This window comes from Diabrotica undecimpunctata, chromosome 5, assembly GCF_040954645.1.
Source record: "Diabrotica undecimpunctata isolate CICGRU chromosome 5, icDiaUnde3, whole genome shotgun sequence".
Lineage (NCBI taxonomy): Eukaryota > Metazoa > Arthropoda > Insecta > Coleoptera > Chrysomelidae > Diabrotica > Diabrotica undecimpunctata.
The window spans coordinates 141,084,230-141,105,956 of record NC_092807.1 but is presented as its reverse complement, the minus strand read 5'-3'; the positions used below and the strand labels follow the sequence as shown (position 1 = coordinate 141,105,956).

The 21,727-nt window shown below is 32.3% G+C and overlaps 1 protein-coding gene across 1 annotated transcript in view; it reads right to left on the bottom strand.

The window, feature by feature from the left end:
- The window catches only part of LOC140441885 (ATP-binding cassette sub-family G member 1), a 125,176-nt gene extending 112,534 nt beyond the window's left edge, over positions 1-12,642 (bottom strand). The window contains exons 1-2 of the mRNA XM_072532862.1: positions 12,580-12,642; positions 8,898-9,045 (exon numbers count right to left, since the gene is read on the bottom strand). Coding sequence (XP_072388963.1) covers positions 8,898-9,045; positions 12,580-12,618 — 187 coding nt within the window. The 5' untranslated portion in view covers positions 12,619-12,642. The remainder of the gene's footprint in view (positions 1-8,897; positions 9,046-12,579) is intronic.
- Positions 12,643-21,727: the final 9,085 nt, after the last annotated feature.

Sequence of the window (21,727 nt, the reverse complement as noted above, 5' to 3'; positions counted from 1 at the left end):
CGAGGAGTCCGACAAGGCGATATAATTTCACCTAAACTGTTTACCTCGTCCCTCGAAGATTTAATAAAATCAACAGATTGGGAAAACAGAGGAATATGTATTAACGGAAAGTACCTAAATCAACTTAGATATGCCGATGATATACTCCTGATTTCCTCGGAACGACAAGAACTAGAATTAATGCTGAATGAACTTCATGAAAAATCACTGCAAAAATTCCTAAAAATTAACTTCAACAAAACAAAAGTAATGACAAACACGGAAGACCAAGAGGCAATAAAAATACAAACAGAAAAAATAGAACAGGTAAATGAGTATATCTATCGAGGACAAGCAATCAGAGCTAACAGAGAAAATCAAACAGCCGAAATATCGAAACGAGTAAGAATGGGATGGGCAGCGTTCGGCAAACTTTCTTACGTTCTAAAAAGTCAAACAATCCCTCCATACTTACGAAGCAAGGTATATAACTCCTGTATAATACCAGTGCTCACCTACGGAGCACAGACATGGACATTTACACAGGCCAATTTGGATAGGATAAGGAAGGCACAAAGAACAAAGACAGTAGACGCGATAGAACAAGCAGCAAAACTGAAATGGAAATGGGCTGGACACAATGAACGTCTCCAAGACGGACGATGGAACAATGCCATCGGAAACTGGCGTCCATACAATGCAAAGAGATCAAGAGGCAGACCACAGATGAGGTGAAAAGATGACATCAGGAAACAGGAGGTCCCACATGGCAGAGAACAGCTCAAGATAGGAAAGATGGAGAGAACTGGGGGAGACCTACATCCAACAATGGAAGGATAGAGAATAGGTTAAATATATATACATATATATATATATATATATATATATATATATATATATATATAAATATAATTTATAAAAAATTAATATATTAGAAACACGAGCCGACACAGCAACGCAAAGGCTATTGGAAACACGGCGGATAAGAGAATACTTTCACGTATAAACATTTTCACGTTTCATAAAATGCATCTTGATATTATTTTTTCCCGAGTTATTCCGGATACTCCCCTGAAATTATCTATCTGCTATTTAAAATTAGCAAGTCCCTCTACTACTACACTACAGATCTCGATTCGACTAAAACATTTATTACAACAATCAATGTTTTTTACCTTCTTACTTACAAACTTGTTTTTTGGGTAATTAAATAGTGTGATTACGCTGCTTAACTATACAGTAAACCTGTTATTTCAAAATGTATTTATTTTTAAAACAGACATGTAAACTCTGAGTGATCTGTGACGTCTGACAGGTTTTAATTTGTTGAAGTTGAACAATTGTAAATTATGCACTTTTATATCTAATCGGAGTATGCACAATTTTATAAATATAAAAAATACATCATATGGTAGATTTCCGAAACTTGCGAAAACGAAAACTACATATAATACGTCTGGGAATTTAGAGATCATGACCTAGTCAGCTTTTTGCTAAATGGTGTTGGCGAACAATTTCCCTTCAGTTACAAATAATACGTTCAGCTGTTTACTCTGCATTTTCGCAATCTGCATATTGCTCGGTCCACTTTGCTGTCCATTTTTTATGATATCCGATGGAGCTGTGTCCAGTGAAAATACCTGTGATTACTTTCGAGTTCAGTTTTTTGAATGTGAATGATTGAGAATTCTTTGGTATAATAATAACCAGCTTTTTGGTATAACTGAATAATTCTAGCTCAAAAAAAAGTATTAGCTGTTACTAGTACCAAGTAGTACCAAGATTACCAAGTTCTTTTTAGTTTACTTATAAATTAATTTTCAAATGTAAATTCTCTTACCATCGCTCCGTATCTCACCATAAAAGTTATTTGAAATAACGATCATAATTATCGATACAGTCTCTAATGGTATGTGCCTGTTAATGGTATAATTTTGTACTTATCTGTAAGATTTTGATCTTTATTTTTAGAATTTTAAAAATAATGTCCGAAACTCTTTTACATTTATGTTACAAAGACATTGAAGAAAGTGGATGATCTCTAGATGTTGAACAAAAGAGATAAAATTTGGAAATCCACATATATCCAATTCATTTTACAATATTTCTAATCCTTAGTCAAAAGTGTTCGAAACATATAGCCTGATTGTTACATATTACTGCACAATATAATTTTTCTATACCTGTTTCAAAGACAATACTTGACTGTGGGCGCACAAAAATTTTACCTGATTATTGTCTATTTGGTTGCAATTAGCTTCATTACAAATGTAAATCTTCAAAATCTTCAAACAGCAGACAAGGATGATCAAAGTTAAATTAATCAAAATAGTAATAGGATGGTCAAAGTTAAATTAATAAATTAAGTTAAGTTAATTAAAATTGTAATCTTTCCTGTTGAAATGTACTTATATAGCATATTTCAGCCAAAATGCATATTATACAGGTATATATCCCAAAATCCGAAGCAGCAGAAGATATAGTAGAAGAAACGTACCACCTGATACATAAAACCATCTCTAACATTCTTTAAAAAGAACCAATGATGATAATAGGAGATTGGAATGCAAAAATAGGAAAACTAAAATAGATGACCATTTGAAAGAAACGATAGGTGAGCACGGCTTAGGCGAGCGAAACCAACGAGTTAAACGGCTCTTTCAATTTGCCATCGATATGGATCTTAGTATAATAAACACAGTGTTTAAACATCATCCGCGGATATTATCAACATGGTCTTCGCCTGGAGGACGATACAAGAACCAAATAGAGTATATTCTTGTCACTAAACGATGGAGGATCTCAATAACCAACGTGAAGACAAAACCAGCTGCAGGCGGAGGTTCCGGCCACAAAATGTTACAAGCAGAATTTAACATTAAGTTACACAGTAAAAAAATCACAAATAAAAGAGAAAAATTGATTCCAAAACACCCGGAAAAGTTTAGAGAAGAATTAACAGAAGCTGACCTACCAGTGACTACCGGAGACACTGACAAAACGTGGGAATACACAAAGAAATTGATCACTGAAGCCATCAAAAATACTAATCCCAAAGACAAAACAGCTAGCAAAAAACACTGGATGACTGAAGAGACTCTCAATCTTGTAGAAGAAAGACGAAGAAACGGCACATTAAATTCAAAACAAAAAGAAATAGAGATATGCATCACAAATACAACTATAAAACACTAGTGCAGAAGTGACAAAAATAATTATATTAAAAATACATGTGTACAACTAGAGGAACATGCTGACCGCCAAGAATCTAGAGAATCTCAAATGTCAAGTATCTAGCAAGAGAATTCAAACCGCAGACACAGATCATCAAAGATAATAGTGGAAATACCATAAGAAACCCAGACGGTATCGCAAAGGTGTGGAAACAATATTGCGAAATACTATTCTCTAACAACGATCCAGATAATAATACAGAGAAAAGAAGTTATGAAAAATAACCTAAAATATTGAAATCTAGAAATTTAATTACTTAGGCTCCATTATTACTTGTGCGATTATAACAGTGGAGGACGCGAAGACGAAATCCATCGACGCATCACAATGGCCAGATTCACAACAGCCAAACTCACAAAAATTTGGAAGAACACTGACATCACAAAAACACAAAATTACGCCTTGTTCAAGCATTGATATTTCCTATCGCCACCTATGCTTCAGAAACTTGGATAATAAAAAATCCGATTCAAAGCGTATAATGGCATTTGAAATGTGAGTCTACCGTAGAATGTTGCGCATACCATGGAGCGCTCATCGCACAAATAACTGAATTCTAGCAGAACTTAACATAAAAACTAGACTCATCACAACTATCAACCAAAATATACTGAGATATTTTGGACATAAAACTAGAAGAAGAGAAGCCATAGGAGAGAGATAATTTGACAGAAATAGTAAAAAAAATTACATGACGCTACTACATCCGTATGGAAGGAGAAAAGATAGAAGAGAAGTATATTTCAAGAATTTACAACTGTTGTGTAATAATCAATTTAATTTAATTGGCCCGAATATTTTACTGCTGAACAACTCAATGGAGGCCCCTTGTGACCAGCTCAATCCATAAAATGTTTCTGTAGAGACGATAAGTCTCTGGAGAGTTTTCAAACAGATTGTCAACATATGCCATACCGAAGTAGGCAAATTTTATAACACATTGCCAATTTGCATAAAACAATTATTTTTTGGAAGCTCTATAATAGACGCTATTTTTTTGGGGTTAGTTGTTTTAATTCAAAGTAACATAAAACTCATCGAATGAGTCATTTTTGCTGGCAAGTGTAGTTAGTAGTTGGTAATAATTTTTTTACACTTAAGCATAAAACACATTAATTGATTAATTAAGAACTAAATTGTAAAATAAAATTACATCTAATTATTACTAAAAATCAGGTTCTGTTACACTTTAACCATTTTTTAAGTTACAAATTAGTTTCAAATTTAATGACGAAAAAAAAATGTTCTATAATAACAAAAAAAAAACTGTTTTAAGATCAATGGATGTAATTTTATATTAGAATAATTTTTTTAACTCTTGGTACCTTTTTTACTGGAACAAAAAGTACTTGGTATTTCCCACTTAATAAAAGTGATAATATACAAATAATATTTGATAAACTCGAAATAAAAGAGATAAAGAATACTTTGATATGGAAGGACTACCTTCAAAAACATGTTATAATAACATGGAGACAACAACACTGAATAAAGATAGTTGACCAAACCAGACTAGGCCAAAAATATGTCCAAGAATAGAGAGATTAGACAGATAATGTTACAATAGTTAGGCTGACAAACATAACATAAATTGTGTGTTCTCATACAATTTCAAAACCTAAAAACATTTCAGCTTTTATATCTGAATTTTCTTTATTGGACAGGGTAGGGTGTTCTGAGAAACAATGATATAAAGCTATATATGTTTTATGGAACACTCTTTATTCTACTTCAGTTTTAAAATCTACTAAAGAATAATGTAACTGTGTTAAATATTCCCTAAATTTGCATTTCACAGTTTTCAATTTATTTTCCAACAGCTTTTTGGCCATTAATTTTTAGCTAGAATAATTAACATATTCAATTATCATGCAAGGTATTTGTAAGTTTAAAATTCAATGTATTTCACCAAATAATACCTATCTATACTTCATCTAATTTACATACCGTTGCACGTCATCCGCGTCACAGCCCGTGAGGTCACATGATACCAACACGAAATATTTAGGCGGTAGGTGTGTTCTTTTTTAGAATCACTTTGCCGAGTACACTGGCATTACATCCACTAGACATATTTTATTATATACGCGTATAAATAATATTTAAAGATTTCTATTAATGTTAACTTAAAGAAATACACAATAATATATTTCATTTAATTTGAATAAATGCATTATAAAGCGTTTTTATGAAGAACATTTGTTCGGAACACACTGTAACTGTAATCGAACGGACGTCATATTTTGGCATAAATTGGAACACTTATTTGACAGTTGCGGTGTTGACTAATGTTAATAAGTAATGAAAAAAGTGATGTTTTTGTTTAAGTATTCCATTTTACATCTTTATACGACGCACACAAGCGGCTCAAATTGTTTTTAACAATATTATTTTTTAACTCTTGTTTTTTTTTCTATTTATTTACATTAAATATTAATTTGTTTTGTTGTATAATTCACTTTTGCAATAATTATGTGACCTATTTGATTTAAAAGGGATTCAGGATTTTTTTATACTTTGGCAACTATGTCAACTTCGATCTCTGTCAATGATAATGACCTGCAACGGTAAGTAAATTAGATGGACTGTATATATGTAAAAGGCTATGATGACAGGTCACACCATTTTTCCAGTAAACTAACAGCGCTATCAAGGAAAGAAATACGAACTACCATATTCCAATCATATTTTGTTCTTCACACGATATGTTTAATTAATAATACAGGTAAATATAATCAAATAAAATTAAATCAAGTTAAATACAATTATGTAAATTTAAAAATAATTTTTTGAGCGTTTTGTGGTGGGGGTAGAATAGTTCGTCGGATCGTGACGTATGAAATTGGAAAGCAGAGGCGGTAGCGAATATATTGAGACAGAAAAAACACACATTGCGGCATTGCTTAGAAGACATTACATCATATCTCCTTTCTGTTTGATCCGATTGGACCTTGTGATATGTTAAATGAAAGGGAAGGGTATCACGAATATATTAAGATAGAAAAAACAAACATAGCAACTACCAAAAGGTCACTACACAGTGTTTTCATTATTAATGAATGTATAAGTTACATACGAGATGTCATAGGGCACTATACATAAAAATAGTTTAACTAAAAGACAAATTTTGACTTATTGAATTAAAGAAGGCCTCCGGCTGAGTACAAAGTAGATAACTGAAATAATCCTAACATGCGATATGATGTCAGGTCAGAACTGCACATGATCATTTTTTATATTTACTTGGATTATATGCAAAAAGTTTATTATTTTAAAAATTTAATAACTGACTGTAAATTACAATTTATTGGATCACCCACATGCGACGGGCAAATTTACTAGTTTTATATAATTACTACATTAATTTAAATGGAACACACTGTATTTTATTTTTCATTCATTTCAATTGTACTAAAAATGCTGTAACTTCATACAGATCAGAAAGCTAAAAAAATACATTATTAAAAAAAATTCAGAGCTCCTTTATTATATACAAACATGAAACATTGGAATCGAACATGTTTTTTAAACATTAGGTCTGTTCCTTTGTTTTCTAGTGTAGCACAGCACTTTCGAGTGTAGTTGAGTGTAAACTACACTGGCTAGTGTCAAACGAAAATCATGGCTGTGACACTAAACAAAGGAACAGTAGTTAACCTTTGAGTTGCGAATTGCTATTTAAGTCAGGTTATTTTAGGAGTTGTTTATCTTGAGATTTTTTTGCTTTGTTTTCTTCTACTTTCGATTTTCCTTCTTTATTTTAAATAAACATTATTATAATTAGCTAGGTATCTCAAAAAAATTATAAAAATGAGTGATGAAATAAAATTATCAACTCAATTACGACAAAATAAAAATTAAGTTAAATTAAAATTTGTAGGTCTTTAGTTTTTAAAATTACTAAAAGCTTTTCAGTCTTTAAATTTAAATTGAACTTAAAAGGAAAAGTTTTTTTTGCAAAAAAACACATCTGACAGCTAAACAGTTATCAAATTTGGTTGAATGATTACTGTGCCATACAAGTGTAATGAGTGTAGATAATAGTCACCCTCTCAGAAGCAGACGTAGATTTATTAACACTGGTGTTACACTTTTTTGATACACTTTTCAATAGAAACCAAGTAGTGTAGCACTACACCTTGCAAAGGAATAACTTAGTGTAGTACTTCTACACTTTTTTGGAATTAGTGCTACACTAGAAAACAAAGGAACAGACCTATTATTTTATATTTGAATTCTACAAAAAAAAACAAAATTTGTAGTTTCCATGAACTAGAAGGAGGTCGCTAGCTAGCTGGATTTCTACAGGGCGCCTCAGTTAATGTCCCAAAAAAGGTGTCAGACGGCAGACACTAATTCTCAGGATTAGCACATCTGAAACAAAAAATTCCAACGGGATTACTTAAAGAAAGCGCCCTTATAAGACAATTAACAACTTTTTAGACAAAAAAGTAAAAAAACTAATTTTGACATGCGAAAAATCGATTTTTTTGGTAAAAAAATCAATTTTTTTCAATTTATTCTTGTTTAAATGTCCGCCATTTTGTTTTTGATTTTAATTTTCGATTAAAAGTGGTTGATTGTATTACAAAAGTGCCTTGTTTAAGTAATCCCGTTCTAATTAAGATGTACCAATCCTGCGAATTAGTGTCCTCCATCACAACACCTTTTGAGATGTTAACTTAGACACCCTATAGAAAATGGACTATTCATGAGAACTAAAACCAAAAAAATTTTTGTTTAACTCAAAGATAAAATAATATAAAAAAAAATTCATGTTCTTATCTAATAAAGGAGCTGAGAATTTTTTTTTTTGAGAATATGCATTTTTTTAGCATTCTAATCTGTAATCTGTACTAGTACCTTATGTTTAAGTTTTTTCTAACTTTGTTACTCATCAATGTTACACTTTGAAATTGGCTTAATAATTTTTTTAATATAAATTTGCTAATAAAGATTTTTTTGGACCGAAAAATTTATTACTAGTATCTATGCCCTCCCTGCAAATTTGAATTAACCTTTTTGTGAGCTAGAAATTATCAAAAAAACAATTGACAGACTAAGAATTAAGGTGAAATCAAAATGTTCAATAAAACTTCACCCTTTGTGAGTAATACCTTATATTAAAAATTATAAAATATATTATATTAAGTAAAAATTAATAATAAAAAATTCTACATCATTCTAACATTAATGTTTAATGAAGTCACATTTAACTGTAATAAACCTTTTAAGATAATTATTGAAATTATTATTAATGGATTAATATCTTTGTAATAATTATTATTACTTAATACAAATTTTTGGTTAGCTTAATATATTAATTTGGTTATTAATGATTTCCAAATTGCAACATTAGGTAACTCAAGTTGAGATGAAAATAAGGATTTACAAATATTTCTTAAAAGAGAAATTTAATAATGTCTGTATTTGTAATGTCACAATTCCAAGTTTACTAGAACCAATAAACAAATGAATACCTATATTAAAGATTTCAATTGTTTACAACAGGTATAATTTAACCTATGACAAAAGTTAATTTGTAATAAAACTTTTCATACTTTACTTAAGTATGTGATATGAGATTAAACCAATAATAATTGTACTCTGTCCTTCACAATTAAATTGATTATTGGCAATTAATAATTTAACCCTAATAAACATAATTGAAGAGTTATACTTACTTTTCCCTTGCTTAACCACATATTCCAAATCTGAAAAAGCCAAATCAACTTTTGGTCTCTCGGGAAGATGAACTAACTTTTTTGGTTGGTTAGATACGATTTGTAATTTCACATCAGACTTATTTTTTAAGAGTCCCTCGGTGGCCATCTTAAATAGATTTAAAACAAATAGTTAAGAGAACAAAGAAGAGACTACCGTATTTAAATCAAATGTTCTATTCACAAAAACACCACTAGAAAAGTTATCACTAACTAGTGTACCTAATCTTATCACACATACACTGCTAGCTCATACCGAAAACAATGATAATATTGAATTGATATTGGGTATTAATCACCGATCTTGGAGTAACGAGGACATCAACAATAAAATTAACGTTCGAACTGATGAGGTTTTGATGATGATTATTTGCACTTGGAACTTCGACTTGACACTTAGTGAGTGGGAACAGGTTTTGTTTTGATATGTTTTCGTATTTGTCAAAAGTGTTATTCCATTGACATTTACGTCAAAAACACGTGTCTATCTTTATGAGAGGTTATAATAACAGAATATAAATAAGGTTGATTGGTGGAAGCCCTACTACTTTTCTAATGAACCAATGACATCGAACAAAATCGAAATCTCTTTAGCACATTTTTTAAAATACATGTTGTGCTGCCCTCTTTCTAAAACTGGCCCTCATGTAGTAAAGAATTCTGCAAATAATATTGTATAAGCATTAATATACTCTCTAGCGTGTTATACTGGTTGCATGTAGGATAGGCACAATTTTATTTTAATCAGTCAATTAAAATAGATTTTTGTGGCATAAAAAGCAAGTTAAATGGCATAAAAAGCATTTATATGGGGTTAAACCACAATCATCGGTGTAACATACTATCTATACTAGTATATTATATCGGTGACCGCAATTATTAATTTAATAAAAATTACATTTTACCTTTGTTTTTGACGATTCGATTTCCACTCCGGAAATCGTTTTCAATATGATTGTTTTAAAATAAGGAATTATTATAACCTGTACGTTGTTTATTAAATTATTTTTTATTGCCAGAGAAAGAGATCTGACTAAAAATATATTCCTAAATGTGCTACAAGCTAAGGACATAGAAGCATTTTGATTTTTATTAAGTGGACATTTCTACGATAATGGACGGAAAACGCGTATTGAGGAATATTGGGCTGACAGATTTTCCAGAAATTTTCTGAGATATACTTTAGGACCGTCCAAAGACTTGTGCGCCGACTTCATACAAAGTTGCGACCCATAGGGGTCTGTAACTGTTATTTAAATAATATATTCTTATTTAAATATATGGAGTCACTTAATAGTCTCCGAAAAGTATTTGCCGCCTGCGAACCAAAACTTGAAATAGGTAATAATAAAAACGTACATACAACTAACACAAAAGGAGAAGCACTACCTGCATTAGGTACGTTAAACACTTAGAGTATATATAACTGTTTTCTACCGAAGTAGAATACCAAAATTCGCTATCTTGAAGGAGAAGAAACAATGCGTTCATACCCGGAAATGATGGCATACCTGCAAAAACTTTTTAAATCTGGTGGTGGTAATCTTACTAACCAAAGTTTTTGGAATGGGGAACAAATTCCGGAAATGTTGTATGGGAGTTATTTACTCTCTGCACATAAAAAGGTGACCAATTCGAATGTAGAAACTATAGAAAAGCAACTGTCCTTGATACAATATACCTACACTATTATTATTATATTGTACCGTTTTTAAATAAAACGAGCGGTTCTTAATTTATATAAATATGTTAATTTATAAGTTTACAGCACGATTATAGTTTATCAACTGACTTAACTCATAGAAGGTCTGCTTATATATAAAAGTTATTATGTACTACAATATTCTGGAGTAGTCCACCTCTAATTCGTTTGTTTGACGGGTCGATCTCTCCCGCGCTCAATTCATCTGGAAGCTTCGCGTCGTCTCGCGATGCAAAAGTTATATGAGCTACGTCGAATGCACGTTCGTAACACTGCTCCCCTCTTAAATATGAGCGTCCCGATCAGCAAGTCTATATGTAGGCCCAGAATGGCGAAATCTACAGGACTCTCCAGCTCAGCATGAACCCCTCAGAAAGAAATAACAGTCTACTGTCTTTGAGAAGGACACGATCTCTTCGGATTAATGCAACACATAGTAATTCGTACGCGCGCCGGTTTCTCGGAAGATCACTTCAAGCATGTTTCTGACAATCTTCCAATCCAGATTTTCTAGTGCATGGCCTAACTTGGGTAAGGCCAAATTCTTGATGTCATAATTGCACACGATTTTCTTCAACTTAGTTAGACCACGCCATATATCCTCGTAGTCTTGCCCTGTCTGTATACTACTTCCTGGTCACCATATACAGCAAAGATCGAGGACCATCTTCTAATCTCAGTACTCTTCCAACTTTAGGCTGCTGATTTTTTAACTCGCCCAAACGACCGAACTTCTTATGAAATACGGATGATATTCCTTTAGTCATCTCAACATCTTGGGCAACACAGTGGGCTAGAGAGAGACGTTATTCGGAACACTAAAAAGATCCTGCTGAACTTCTGTGGTCACGCCGAATCTAGCACTCTTTCTCTCTGCGTAATTTGACATAAATTCATTAAAGCTTGGTCGCCGGTCATCTTTGCATATGTTGTAAGACGATTTATGTGAACTACTTTTGGTTTACCTTTCGGCAACTTCTTAATTTGGTATATTACCTCATTTATTCTCTTTTTAATTTCATACGGACCTTCCTATTGTCTTTGCAGTTTAGGAGACAAGCCTCGACGACGTTGTGGATTATAAAGCCAAACAAGATCACCTACTTCATAGCTTTCATTCTTGCATCGAGAATCATATTGATCTTTCATTCTGTCACTGGCTAACTGGATGTGTTGTCGGGCAAGTTCATGAATGTTGTTCATTCTTAACTTCAGGCGGTCGACATAAACTTCGGTGTGGTGGGCCATTAGGAATAAATGAATGTGCTGGTCCCAATTTCTTTGATGTTCTGATACAACTTTGGACAGGTGTTTACCCATCGTTCGGTTCATCCTCTCGACCATTCCATCTGAGTGGGGATGCAGGGGTGTCGTTCTGGTCTTATTGACACCAATCAATTTAAAAACGTTTTGGAAAAGGGTTGACTCGAAGTTTCGCCCTTGGTCGGGCGAAATCGGTATCTTAAAATACCTTAAAATAACATATTAAGATTTAAATTGTATGCAGCCATATCACTATCTGACTCGTTTAAAAAAAAATGATCCTACCAAGAGAGTTTGGAGGCATCTTTGCCCTATAGTGTTTGAAATAGAAGGTCCTACTTATAAATAGATAAACTCTCATAAAAATAGCAACAGAGATGAGCAAGAAAGACTTCTAGCACCATCATAACATTTATTCTTATGTTACAGCCCAGGGGAAGTAGACAAAAACTTAGAAGAAAGGATGGCGAAGAAAGAAAAGGTCGAGGCGATACTTAAAAGCTGTTGCAACAATAAGAATAATAAGACATCTTTATATGTATTCTTTAGAGAAAATAAACAAACGAAAACATATATATCCTAGAAACTAAGGAATTGCAGATCAAACGATTCCAAAAATTTAACTACGCTAAAGAATCTGTAAAAAAAATAAGTACTAGAAAAGAAAAGTGTACTTACTGTTAAGTTTACTGAATACCGAATTTTTTTATGGACCATCTGTTTTATTTGACGGTTTTAAAAGTTTTATTAAATAATCAATTACTTTTAATAGTTAATCGCATAAAAAATTGTTTATTTGACTAAATATGTAATATTTTTATTTCTATAAACAATACTTTATAATTGGTAATTTTATTACACAGAGTGGATAATTAGTTTGATATGTTATACACGTGAACAATAAATGAATATATCGTTTAATAATTTATTAATTCTATCGTCATTCGATTTTGTCCAATTTACCCTCTTTTCATTCCATTGTAAAAACTGTTAACTGTTCACCATATACTCGTAAGGTTCATTCGCTTAGTTCAGGCATATTGTGACAGATTCATAGCTGGAAACCTACAACACAAAAGTTCATATCTCACAGTTTTAACAGCTTAAATAAACTTTTATTATAGATTCTTTCATTGAAAAAAGAAGAATTATTACAAATACTGGAAGTGTACACCAATTAGTGGTCTGTGGTGTACACTAAACCCATAAAATTTTGGGTGGTATATATTTAAAAAATATATTTCAGTTATAATTTAACATATTCTAGTAAATATTTGTATTAATCTGCTTCTTCTAAATGTGCCTATCTTCTAGACATGTTGGCGACCACATCGACCCATCTTATTCTATTCATAGCAGCTCAAAATAGATCAGTTGACGTTAGACCAGTCCACTTCCTAAGATTGGCCAGCCAGGATATACGTCTACGTCCAGGGCCTCCCTTACCCTCAATCTTGCATTGTAGAATCAACTGTAGAAGTAAGCCAATTTTATGTTTTTTATGGTGTTAATAATTTCTTTGTCTTTTCTTAGCCTCTGGAGAATAGTTATGTTACTTGTGTGGTGTATATATGAGACTCTCAACATACGTCGGTAGCACCACATTTCAAATGCCTCTAATCGTTTTATAAAAGAGGTTACACCATCTCAGTGGAATAAAACTTATAGTAGTCATGCACAAAAAGGGAGATATAACAGAGCTAAAGAACTATAGACCTATTAGCTTGTTATCTCACGTTTATAAGTTGTTTATAAAGATAATAACTAATAGGTTGACATCAAAACTAGACTTCTACCAACCTTGCGAGCAAGTAGGATTTAGAGCTGGATACGGAACAAATGATCATTTGCAAACCATTAAGCCGTTGATTGAAAAACCATTGAATATCATAAACCCCTGATACTTGTCTTTGTCGACTTTGAAAAAGCATTTGATACGGTCAATCAAAGTGAAATGCTCCAAGCTCTAACACAACGTAGAATAGATCACCGATACATCCCTTATCAGATACATCTATCAGCATGCTACAGCCTGTGTAAGACTTAATGAAGATACTGCGACCTTTCGTATTGAAAGAGGCGTTCGGCAAGGAGACAACATGTCTCCTAAATTATTTACAACTTTGCTAGAATACGCTTGTAAAACAATTGATTGGAACGAATAGGGCATCAATATAGATGGAAAATTTTTAAATAACCTTAAATTTGCAGATGATATCGTTCTTATTGCAGACAGCTTTGATCAGCTACAGGTAATGCTACAAGAATAAACTCCACAACTTACAACCTATCCAAATTCTTGGGAAATATACTTACACAGACATTTGAAAATGAGCCAAATTTCAATACAAAAGATACATTTTCTTTTGTCAATGCTGTAAATGGAATTCAGCTACCAGATAACTATGTTTTGATATCATTAGATGTAGTTTCATTGTTTACTAACATCCCAATAAAATTAGTCATTGAAATCATACAAGAAAAATGGTCTAAAATAGAACAATTTACATCATTATCTAAGAAAGACTTCCTGTCGTTATTAACATTCATATTTGACAGCACATATTTTTGTTTTTGTGATAAATTCTATAAAAAAATATTTGGAACACCAATGGGTAGTCCTATTAGTCCTATTTTAGTAACAATTATCATAGACCATTTATTAGACCTTGGAATCTCAAAATTGCCGTTTTCACTAGCATTTATTTATAAATTTGTTGATGATATAATATGCAGTGTACCATTCAACCATATTCAGACAGTACAAACGATCTTCATTTCACTCCATCAAAATATTCAATTCACTGTCGAATATGAAAATGAAAATAGTATACCTTTTCTAGATACCAAAGTCATAAGAACTAATGATAACAAAATCATATTAGATTGGTATCAAAAAGATACTGCATCCGGCAGAATTATAAATTATTATTCTAATCATCCTAGAAATCAAAAATTCAACACAATTGTATCTATGAAAAATCGTGTAACGACAATCTGTGATCGGAGTTTCCTAGATGTCAATTTAAAGAAACTTTTTGAAATTTTTTTAAACAATAGCTACCCAAAACATATATTAAAAAAACTTATTTATAACACTAACTTTTACAATAGAGCTTTAATAAATAATCCACAACCAGTTTCATATAAAAAAATACCTTTCATAAAAAATTTAACAGACCAAATTGTCCCACTTTTCAAAACATTTCCTAACATTAAATTAATTAAATACAATCCACTTCTAAATTCAAGGTTATTCTCAAAAATAAAAGTTAAAACTCCAAATTCATTAATGAGTAATATAATTTATAGAATCAATTGCAGTCAATGTCACAGTTGTTATATTGGTCAAAGTCAACAGTGGCTTAAACAACGTGTCACTCAACACAAAAGTGACTGTAATATACGAAAAAACTCTTGTGCCTTAGTGGACCACCACTTGAAGACAGGACATAACTTTGACTTTAATAATGTAAAAATCTTGGAACAAGTTGATAATTATAAAAATCGGCTTTTCCTTGAAATGGTACACATTAATAAAACTCCTGAATCTATCAATTATAAGACAGACACCAATCATTTAAGTAATATCTACTGCAACATACTAAACAATATATAATATGATAGATCTTAACATTTAAACACAAACTTAGTAATTCTCTAGTAACTGTACCTATAATTTTATTACATTCCTAAATATCAGTATTGCAGTAACTGACTACATACCATCAATTACATTTTATAGATCAATTTATCGTGTTCCTGATTCTTTCTCAATTCTGTACTATTAATTCCATCTTTCCACTTTATACTATGGATAATAGTGTCATAGTAATTGTTTATTTTAACCGACTCACTAAAAATTGTACAATGGGAATTCACTCTATAAAATATTGCGGTTACCATAACTCCTAAATAAAATAAAACAAATATGTCATTTATTTAGATATGCTAAAAAAATTTAAATTTTTATTCTTATAGTTGTAAGTATTAAAATATTCACTTTGTTTACATTTATAATAATCAATTATTATAATAAATTTACAGTTTTCTCCTGAAGAAGTCACAAAATCGTGACGAAATATTGAAACTGAACAAATAGAGTTTTATTTCCTGACCGATTGCTGATACTATAAATCAACATATATATATATATATATATATATATATATATATATATATATATATATACATATATATAGATACATATATATATATATATATATATATATATATATATATATATATATATATATATATATATATATATATATATACAAAGGTAGAAGATGAAAACAACTCTCAACAAATGAAAAAATATCTAATAAAATATGTGTATAAGATGGAAGGCAACCGTATATACGTATTTCTTACTATTGGTCGTCTTCAGTACGATGCAGTCAAGTTAGAAAAGGAGGATGTTAACCTGGGAAAGGATCACTACAGGAGCAATGCTACCAATTTGTGGCAATAATGTTAACAGACTCTGAGGTTTCCAGAGCAACAACTAACACATCCGCGAAGGAAGCTAAGCTATCTGAGGAAAGGAATGCCAAACGTTCAGAACGTTTCAAACAACAAGAAAAAGGTTAATGCAAGTTAATAGTAAAATAAAGGGAGAAGGTATCAGCATAGCTCGCAACAAAGGAAAAAAATATATTAAAATATGTGTATAAGATGAAAGGTAACCTTATATACGTATTTCTGACTATTGGTCGTCTTCAGTACGGTACAGCCAAATTGTAAAAGGAGCATGTTAACCTGGAAAAGGATCACCGTAGGAACAATTTCTGGTATCTTTAAGATTTTATGACTTTATAAATATGGCAATCTGACAAACCCTACCGTTTCTGTAATATTTTTTCACCTTAGCGATTAGGATTAAGTTTACGATTTTTATTCTACAGCAATTTGTACTGTGGTTTCACTCAACCTAGAAATTAAAGCCCGTAATATTATTAATCGTCATAAAAATGTCACAATTTTTCAAAATCGCTAATACGCAAATGATTGCCTGTGGCTATGAAATGTTAGATGATGGCATTCACTTTTGACCGATTCTCAATTTGTATCGTCAATTAGGCACGGAACTTCACCCACCCTCATCCCTCGTATCCCCTTTGAACCTAAACTTGTGTTTGATCAGCCACCAGTGAGGGTAAATTCGTAAATTGTATCAAACGAAAAATCGCTCTGCAGGACCGGAGACAGCTTGAGTGGTGTTTCTAAAAGGTTTTTTAAGATTTTCGGGAACACGTCCATCATGTATTGAACCTGTAATTACTTTCCTTGATTTGTCGTTATCACATAATTCTAGATATACATCCGGTCTGATAAAATCTAACAAGTCAGACTAACTTTTATATTTCGTTAAATAATATACACAGCTTATTTGAATTTTATTTTGTATTACATATGACCTTAAATTTTACCTTATCCTAATTATGAAATATATTGTACAAAAATAACGATACTATTAATTAAATTCATGCCAATACTAAAAAGTGAAATTCTGTAGTATTTTATAACTATATTTTAATAAAATAAATCAAAACTTAAATTTAATTGACCGATTTAGTAATTATTCATAATTATGATTAGTTCAACCAAGTCTTTGGAGAATAAAATACATAGAATTTATTAAAATTTAAAGATTATTTAACAAATTATCAAGGAAGATTAGAATATATAGGCCAGGGGTGAAAATGATATGTATAAATACCTCGGAGCAAAGCAAGCGCGGAAAATTGACCTAAGCAAATAAAAACTGAGATAACTACTAAGTTGATATGAAGGGGCTTCGTTCACAGTAAAATTTTTTTAAAGCACTAAACACCTACGCATGTTCCGCGCTTAGCTACTTATTTGGTATTGTTAAGTGGACAAAAACGAATATAAAAAATCTTCGGCGAAAAATACGAACACACCTCACAAAGGCACAAAACCACCATCCTCGAAGTGCAGTAGAGATAACGACATTACCGCGTAATTTAGGAAGACGATTACTTACGGATATAAATCAGCAATTAGAAAAACAGATTACTAATTTAGAAACTTATTTTCAGATGCAGGCTGAGACATCTACTCTACATCGCACGATTTGTAGATGACACAACATCGATCAAACTGAGAGAACCAGAAATGCGCATAAACCGTCTTACTAAACAAGAAAGATGCGCATCTGGATGGGTAAACCTCTGCATGCGCGACATCCCAATGAAGTCAGTCAAGACTATGTCGACAATATAGTGTCGAACTATTGGTTGACATCAGGAAAGATGTTCCCTGAAACAGAAGGTTCATTACTTGCCATTCAGGATCAATTTATACCAACCAAAAATTACCTAAAATATATTTTTAAAGACCTTTAGGTCCAAAACGACAAATGCCGATATATATGTCAAGCCCAAGAAACCATCCAACATCTTACCGGGGGCTACCAGGCATTTACTGCAACTGAATATAAAGAATGGCATGGCTCGGTAGGGAAGATCCTTCATCAAGAGATAGCTTTTAAACTGAGACTTCAACAAACAAACCATCTCCCATATTATCAATACGTTCCTGAGAGTATGTTTGAGAATGACAACTACAAGCTATACTGGGATCGTACTGTGCTCACAGACCAAACTGTAGCACATAATAGACCAGATCTCGTGCTAGTTAATAAACTAACGAGACAAACAATACTAACAATATTTTAACAACAATAATCTGCGTGTTAAGTACAACGAAAAGATCGCCAAGTACAGAGATCTGGAAATACAAATAACTAGACAATGGAGAATGGAAGGTACCCAGACTATACCTATTATTCTTTCTACCACTGAAGTCATTCTGAAGAACCTCCTAGACAACATAAAAAGCTGGGCCTAAATGAACATCTATATAAGATCATGCAGAAAGCTGTGCTACTTCCGACGTCCAGATGAGTGCGAAAATTTTTGAGAGATACACCGAAGTACCAAGTCACCTAGGACTCGATAACACTAAAAGAGTCCCACCATAGCTCAATCTTTTTGATACCGTAGGTAGCTACAAAGAGGAAGGCCACAAATGCGATGGTCAGATGACTTGAAGAAACACGCAGGCCCGAAGTGGATACAAATTGCCTACAATAGGGAGACGTGGAAGAAGGAAGAGGAGGCCTATGTCCAAAATTGGACAGCAAGGGTTGTATGGATAGATAGATAGAGGTAGCTGGGATGAGTGAATTTTCCCCTTAGAGGGGGTGAGAGCCGTATGGTTAAATCTGGATAATAATAATAATAAATAATAATTACACTCACCGGCATGAAAAACGGAACACTTGCTTTTTTAAAATATGAACATAAAATTTTAATTCTCTTAAAACTTTTAGTATTATAATAACGTAAACACAAACGAACCAAAACTGTTTTAATAATTTTTAATAAAAATTTAACTTTTGAACAAAGAACTATTTCAGTAGATAATAATTTAAAAATTAAGGAAAAGAACGTAAGTAAACGTTATAACAAATTGACGCTCAATTAATCAAATCTTAAAGCATGTGTTCGGACAAACTGATTTAAATAATAAATGTTTTCTCCACGTGATCGAATTATTGCCTCAATTCTCCCTGGCATGCCTAAAATCAAATGAGAAATGTACTGTTGGGGAATAAGTTCTCATTCCTCTAAAAGGATTTCTTGTAACGATTTAAGGTTAAAGGGGCAAGAATGTTTACTTTATTTAAAAACTGTTGAGTGATTCTCGCACTGTGAGGCTTGGCATTATCATGTATTAGAACAAAATCATTTCCAACAAAACCAGCATAAGGCACAACAAAATCTTGGAGAATTTTTTTAATGTACCTGGCAGCTGTTATGGAGCCTCTCGGAACGATGTACAATTCTGTACCTGCCTCTAGAGAAATTCCAGCTCACACCGTAATTGAGCTCCCTTATCAAATCAATCCAGTGTTTTTTATTTTGCGCCACTTGTTTTCAGTTGTGTCCTCCAATCTTCTTAATGTCATCAGCCCATCTCATTTGGGGCCTTCCCCTGCTTCTCTTTCCTTACCATGGTCTTCACTGTTGTATTTCTTGGTTCCATCTTTTATCTTTCAGTCGGGAATTGTCTCCTGCGAAGCTCCATTTTAATTTGGCAGCATCTATTAGCGTTCTGACTGTAAGAAGATACATTCTGAATATGACTGTAAGAAAATACATACTGAAGGAACATTCCGCAAAACGTTCATGTGGTCTTCGCCACAGTCTCTCATGGCCATCTGGAGACCGCAAGGTAAGCCTGGACTCATCGGTAAATAAAATGTACCTCGAATTATTTAAAGTAAAATGAGCATGGTTTCTGGCAAATTGAAGCCGCGCTTCTAGATGGCGCCTGAGAAGTTGTAGGCCTGATGAAGGTCTGCAATTGCTTTAATTGGCTTCTCCAAGCCTTCATCTAATTGTTTGTTCACTTATATTAGTATTCCAAGTCTGTGGTAAAACCCAATTTGTTTTTAGAAACACAATGTGTACGAGAAAAGTCATTTGCTGCATTCAGTTGATCACTCATAAATGTTACCACACTCTCTTGAAGTTCTTGATATTCTCCACCTTGCATCTACGTCGTATATATGTACTTCTAGCTTTGCCCCATAGTTTCTTCCCACCAATTTTTCTAAGTGGTTTAATCTCTGCTGTTTCTAACATCCTTTTTGTCCTCTCTGTGCCAGGTCGTGTTTCTGCCGCGTATGTTATTATTGGTCTGATGACTGTTTTGTAAATTCTGCCTTTCATTTCTTTCCCGATACTTTTATTTCTCCATATTGTTTCATTCAGGCAGCCTGCGGCTCTGTTTGCACCATTCACTTGATCTTCCACTTTAGTTTTGAGCTTTCTGTAGCTAGATAATGTGATGGCTAGATATTTAAGCTCCATAACTTGTTTTTACTTTTATTGTGTTTTTTTGATAAATATTTTCGATCGTTTTGATTATCCCTAGAGGTGTCTCTCTTGCGTACAATAAGTGGATAACGTCCTTTAATTTGACCTGATCAAATGCCTTCATAAGGTCCACCAAAACATAGATATACCGGTTTGTTGTATTCTAATGATTTCTATTACACTTGCCTTATTACAAATATAGTGCATGATTTTCCCGACCTAAAACCTTGTTGTTCTTCTGCTAGTGTTATAATTTCAAATCATGAATGTGTTGCTTGTGTGAGTCCATTTCAAAAGGTAAAAGAGATAATAAATTAGACTTACTCACAATCAATTTAATTTAACTATCAGACGACCGGTTTCGCTTTCTACAATATGCAAAGCATCTTCAGGTCGCGATACAAAGTTAATTAAATGCTGAAAATAATAAACCCATATTAGGGTGTTGTCTAATAAAGGTAAAACAAAGATAGGTGATATAAATTATATAAATTACAGTAATTATGCCAATATTACATGTCTGTGGTTTTTAAAAATGAATAAAATGTTTAAGCAGACAAGGTAAGACCCACAAATTGGTGAAATAGTCTATTAAACTGTAATGAATTAATAAATAAACAAATAAATAAAACATTACTTACATGCTGGTACTCTATTAATTGATGGTTGAAAGAACATGGTTCAAACTATCTTGAGTTCTCCAATCAACAATACAAGATAGTTTGAACCATGTTCTTTCAACCATCAATTAATAGAGTACCGGCATGTAAGTAATGTTTTATTTATTTGTTTATTTATTAATTCATTACAGTTTAATAGACTATTTCACCAATTTGTGGGTCTTACCTTGTCTGCTTAAACATTTTATTCATTTTTAAAAACCACAGACATGTAATATTGGCATAATTACTGTA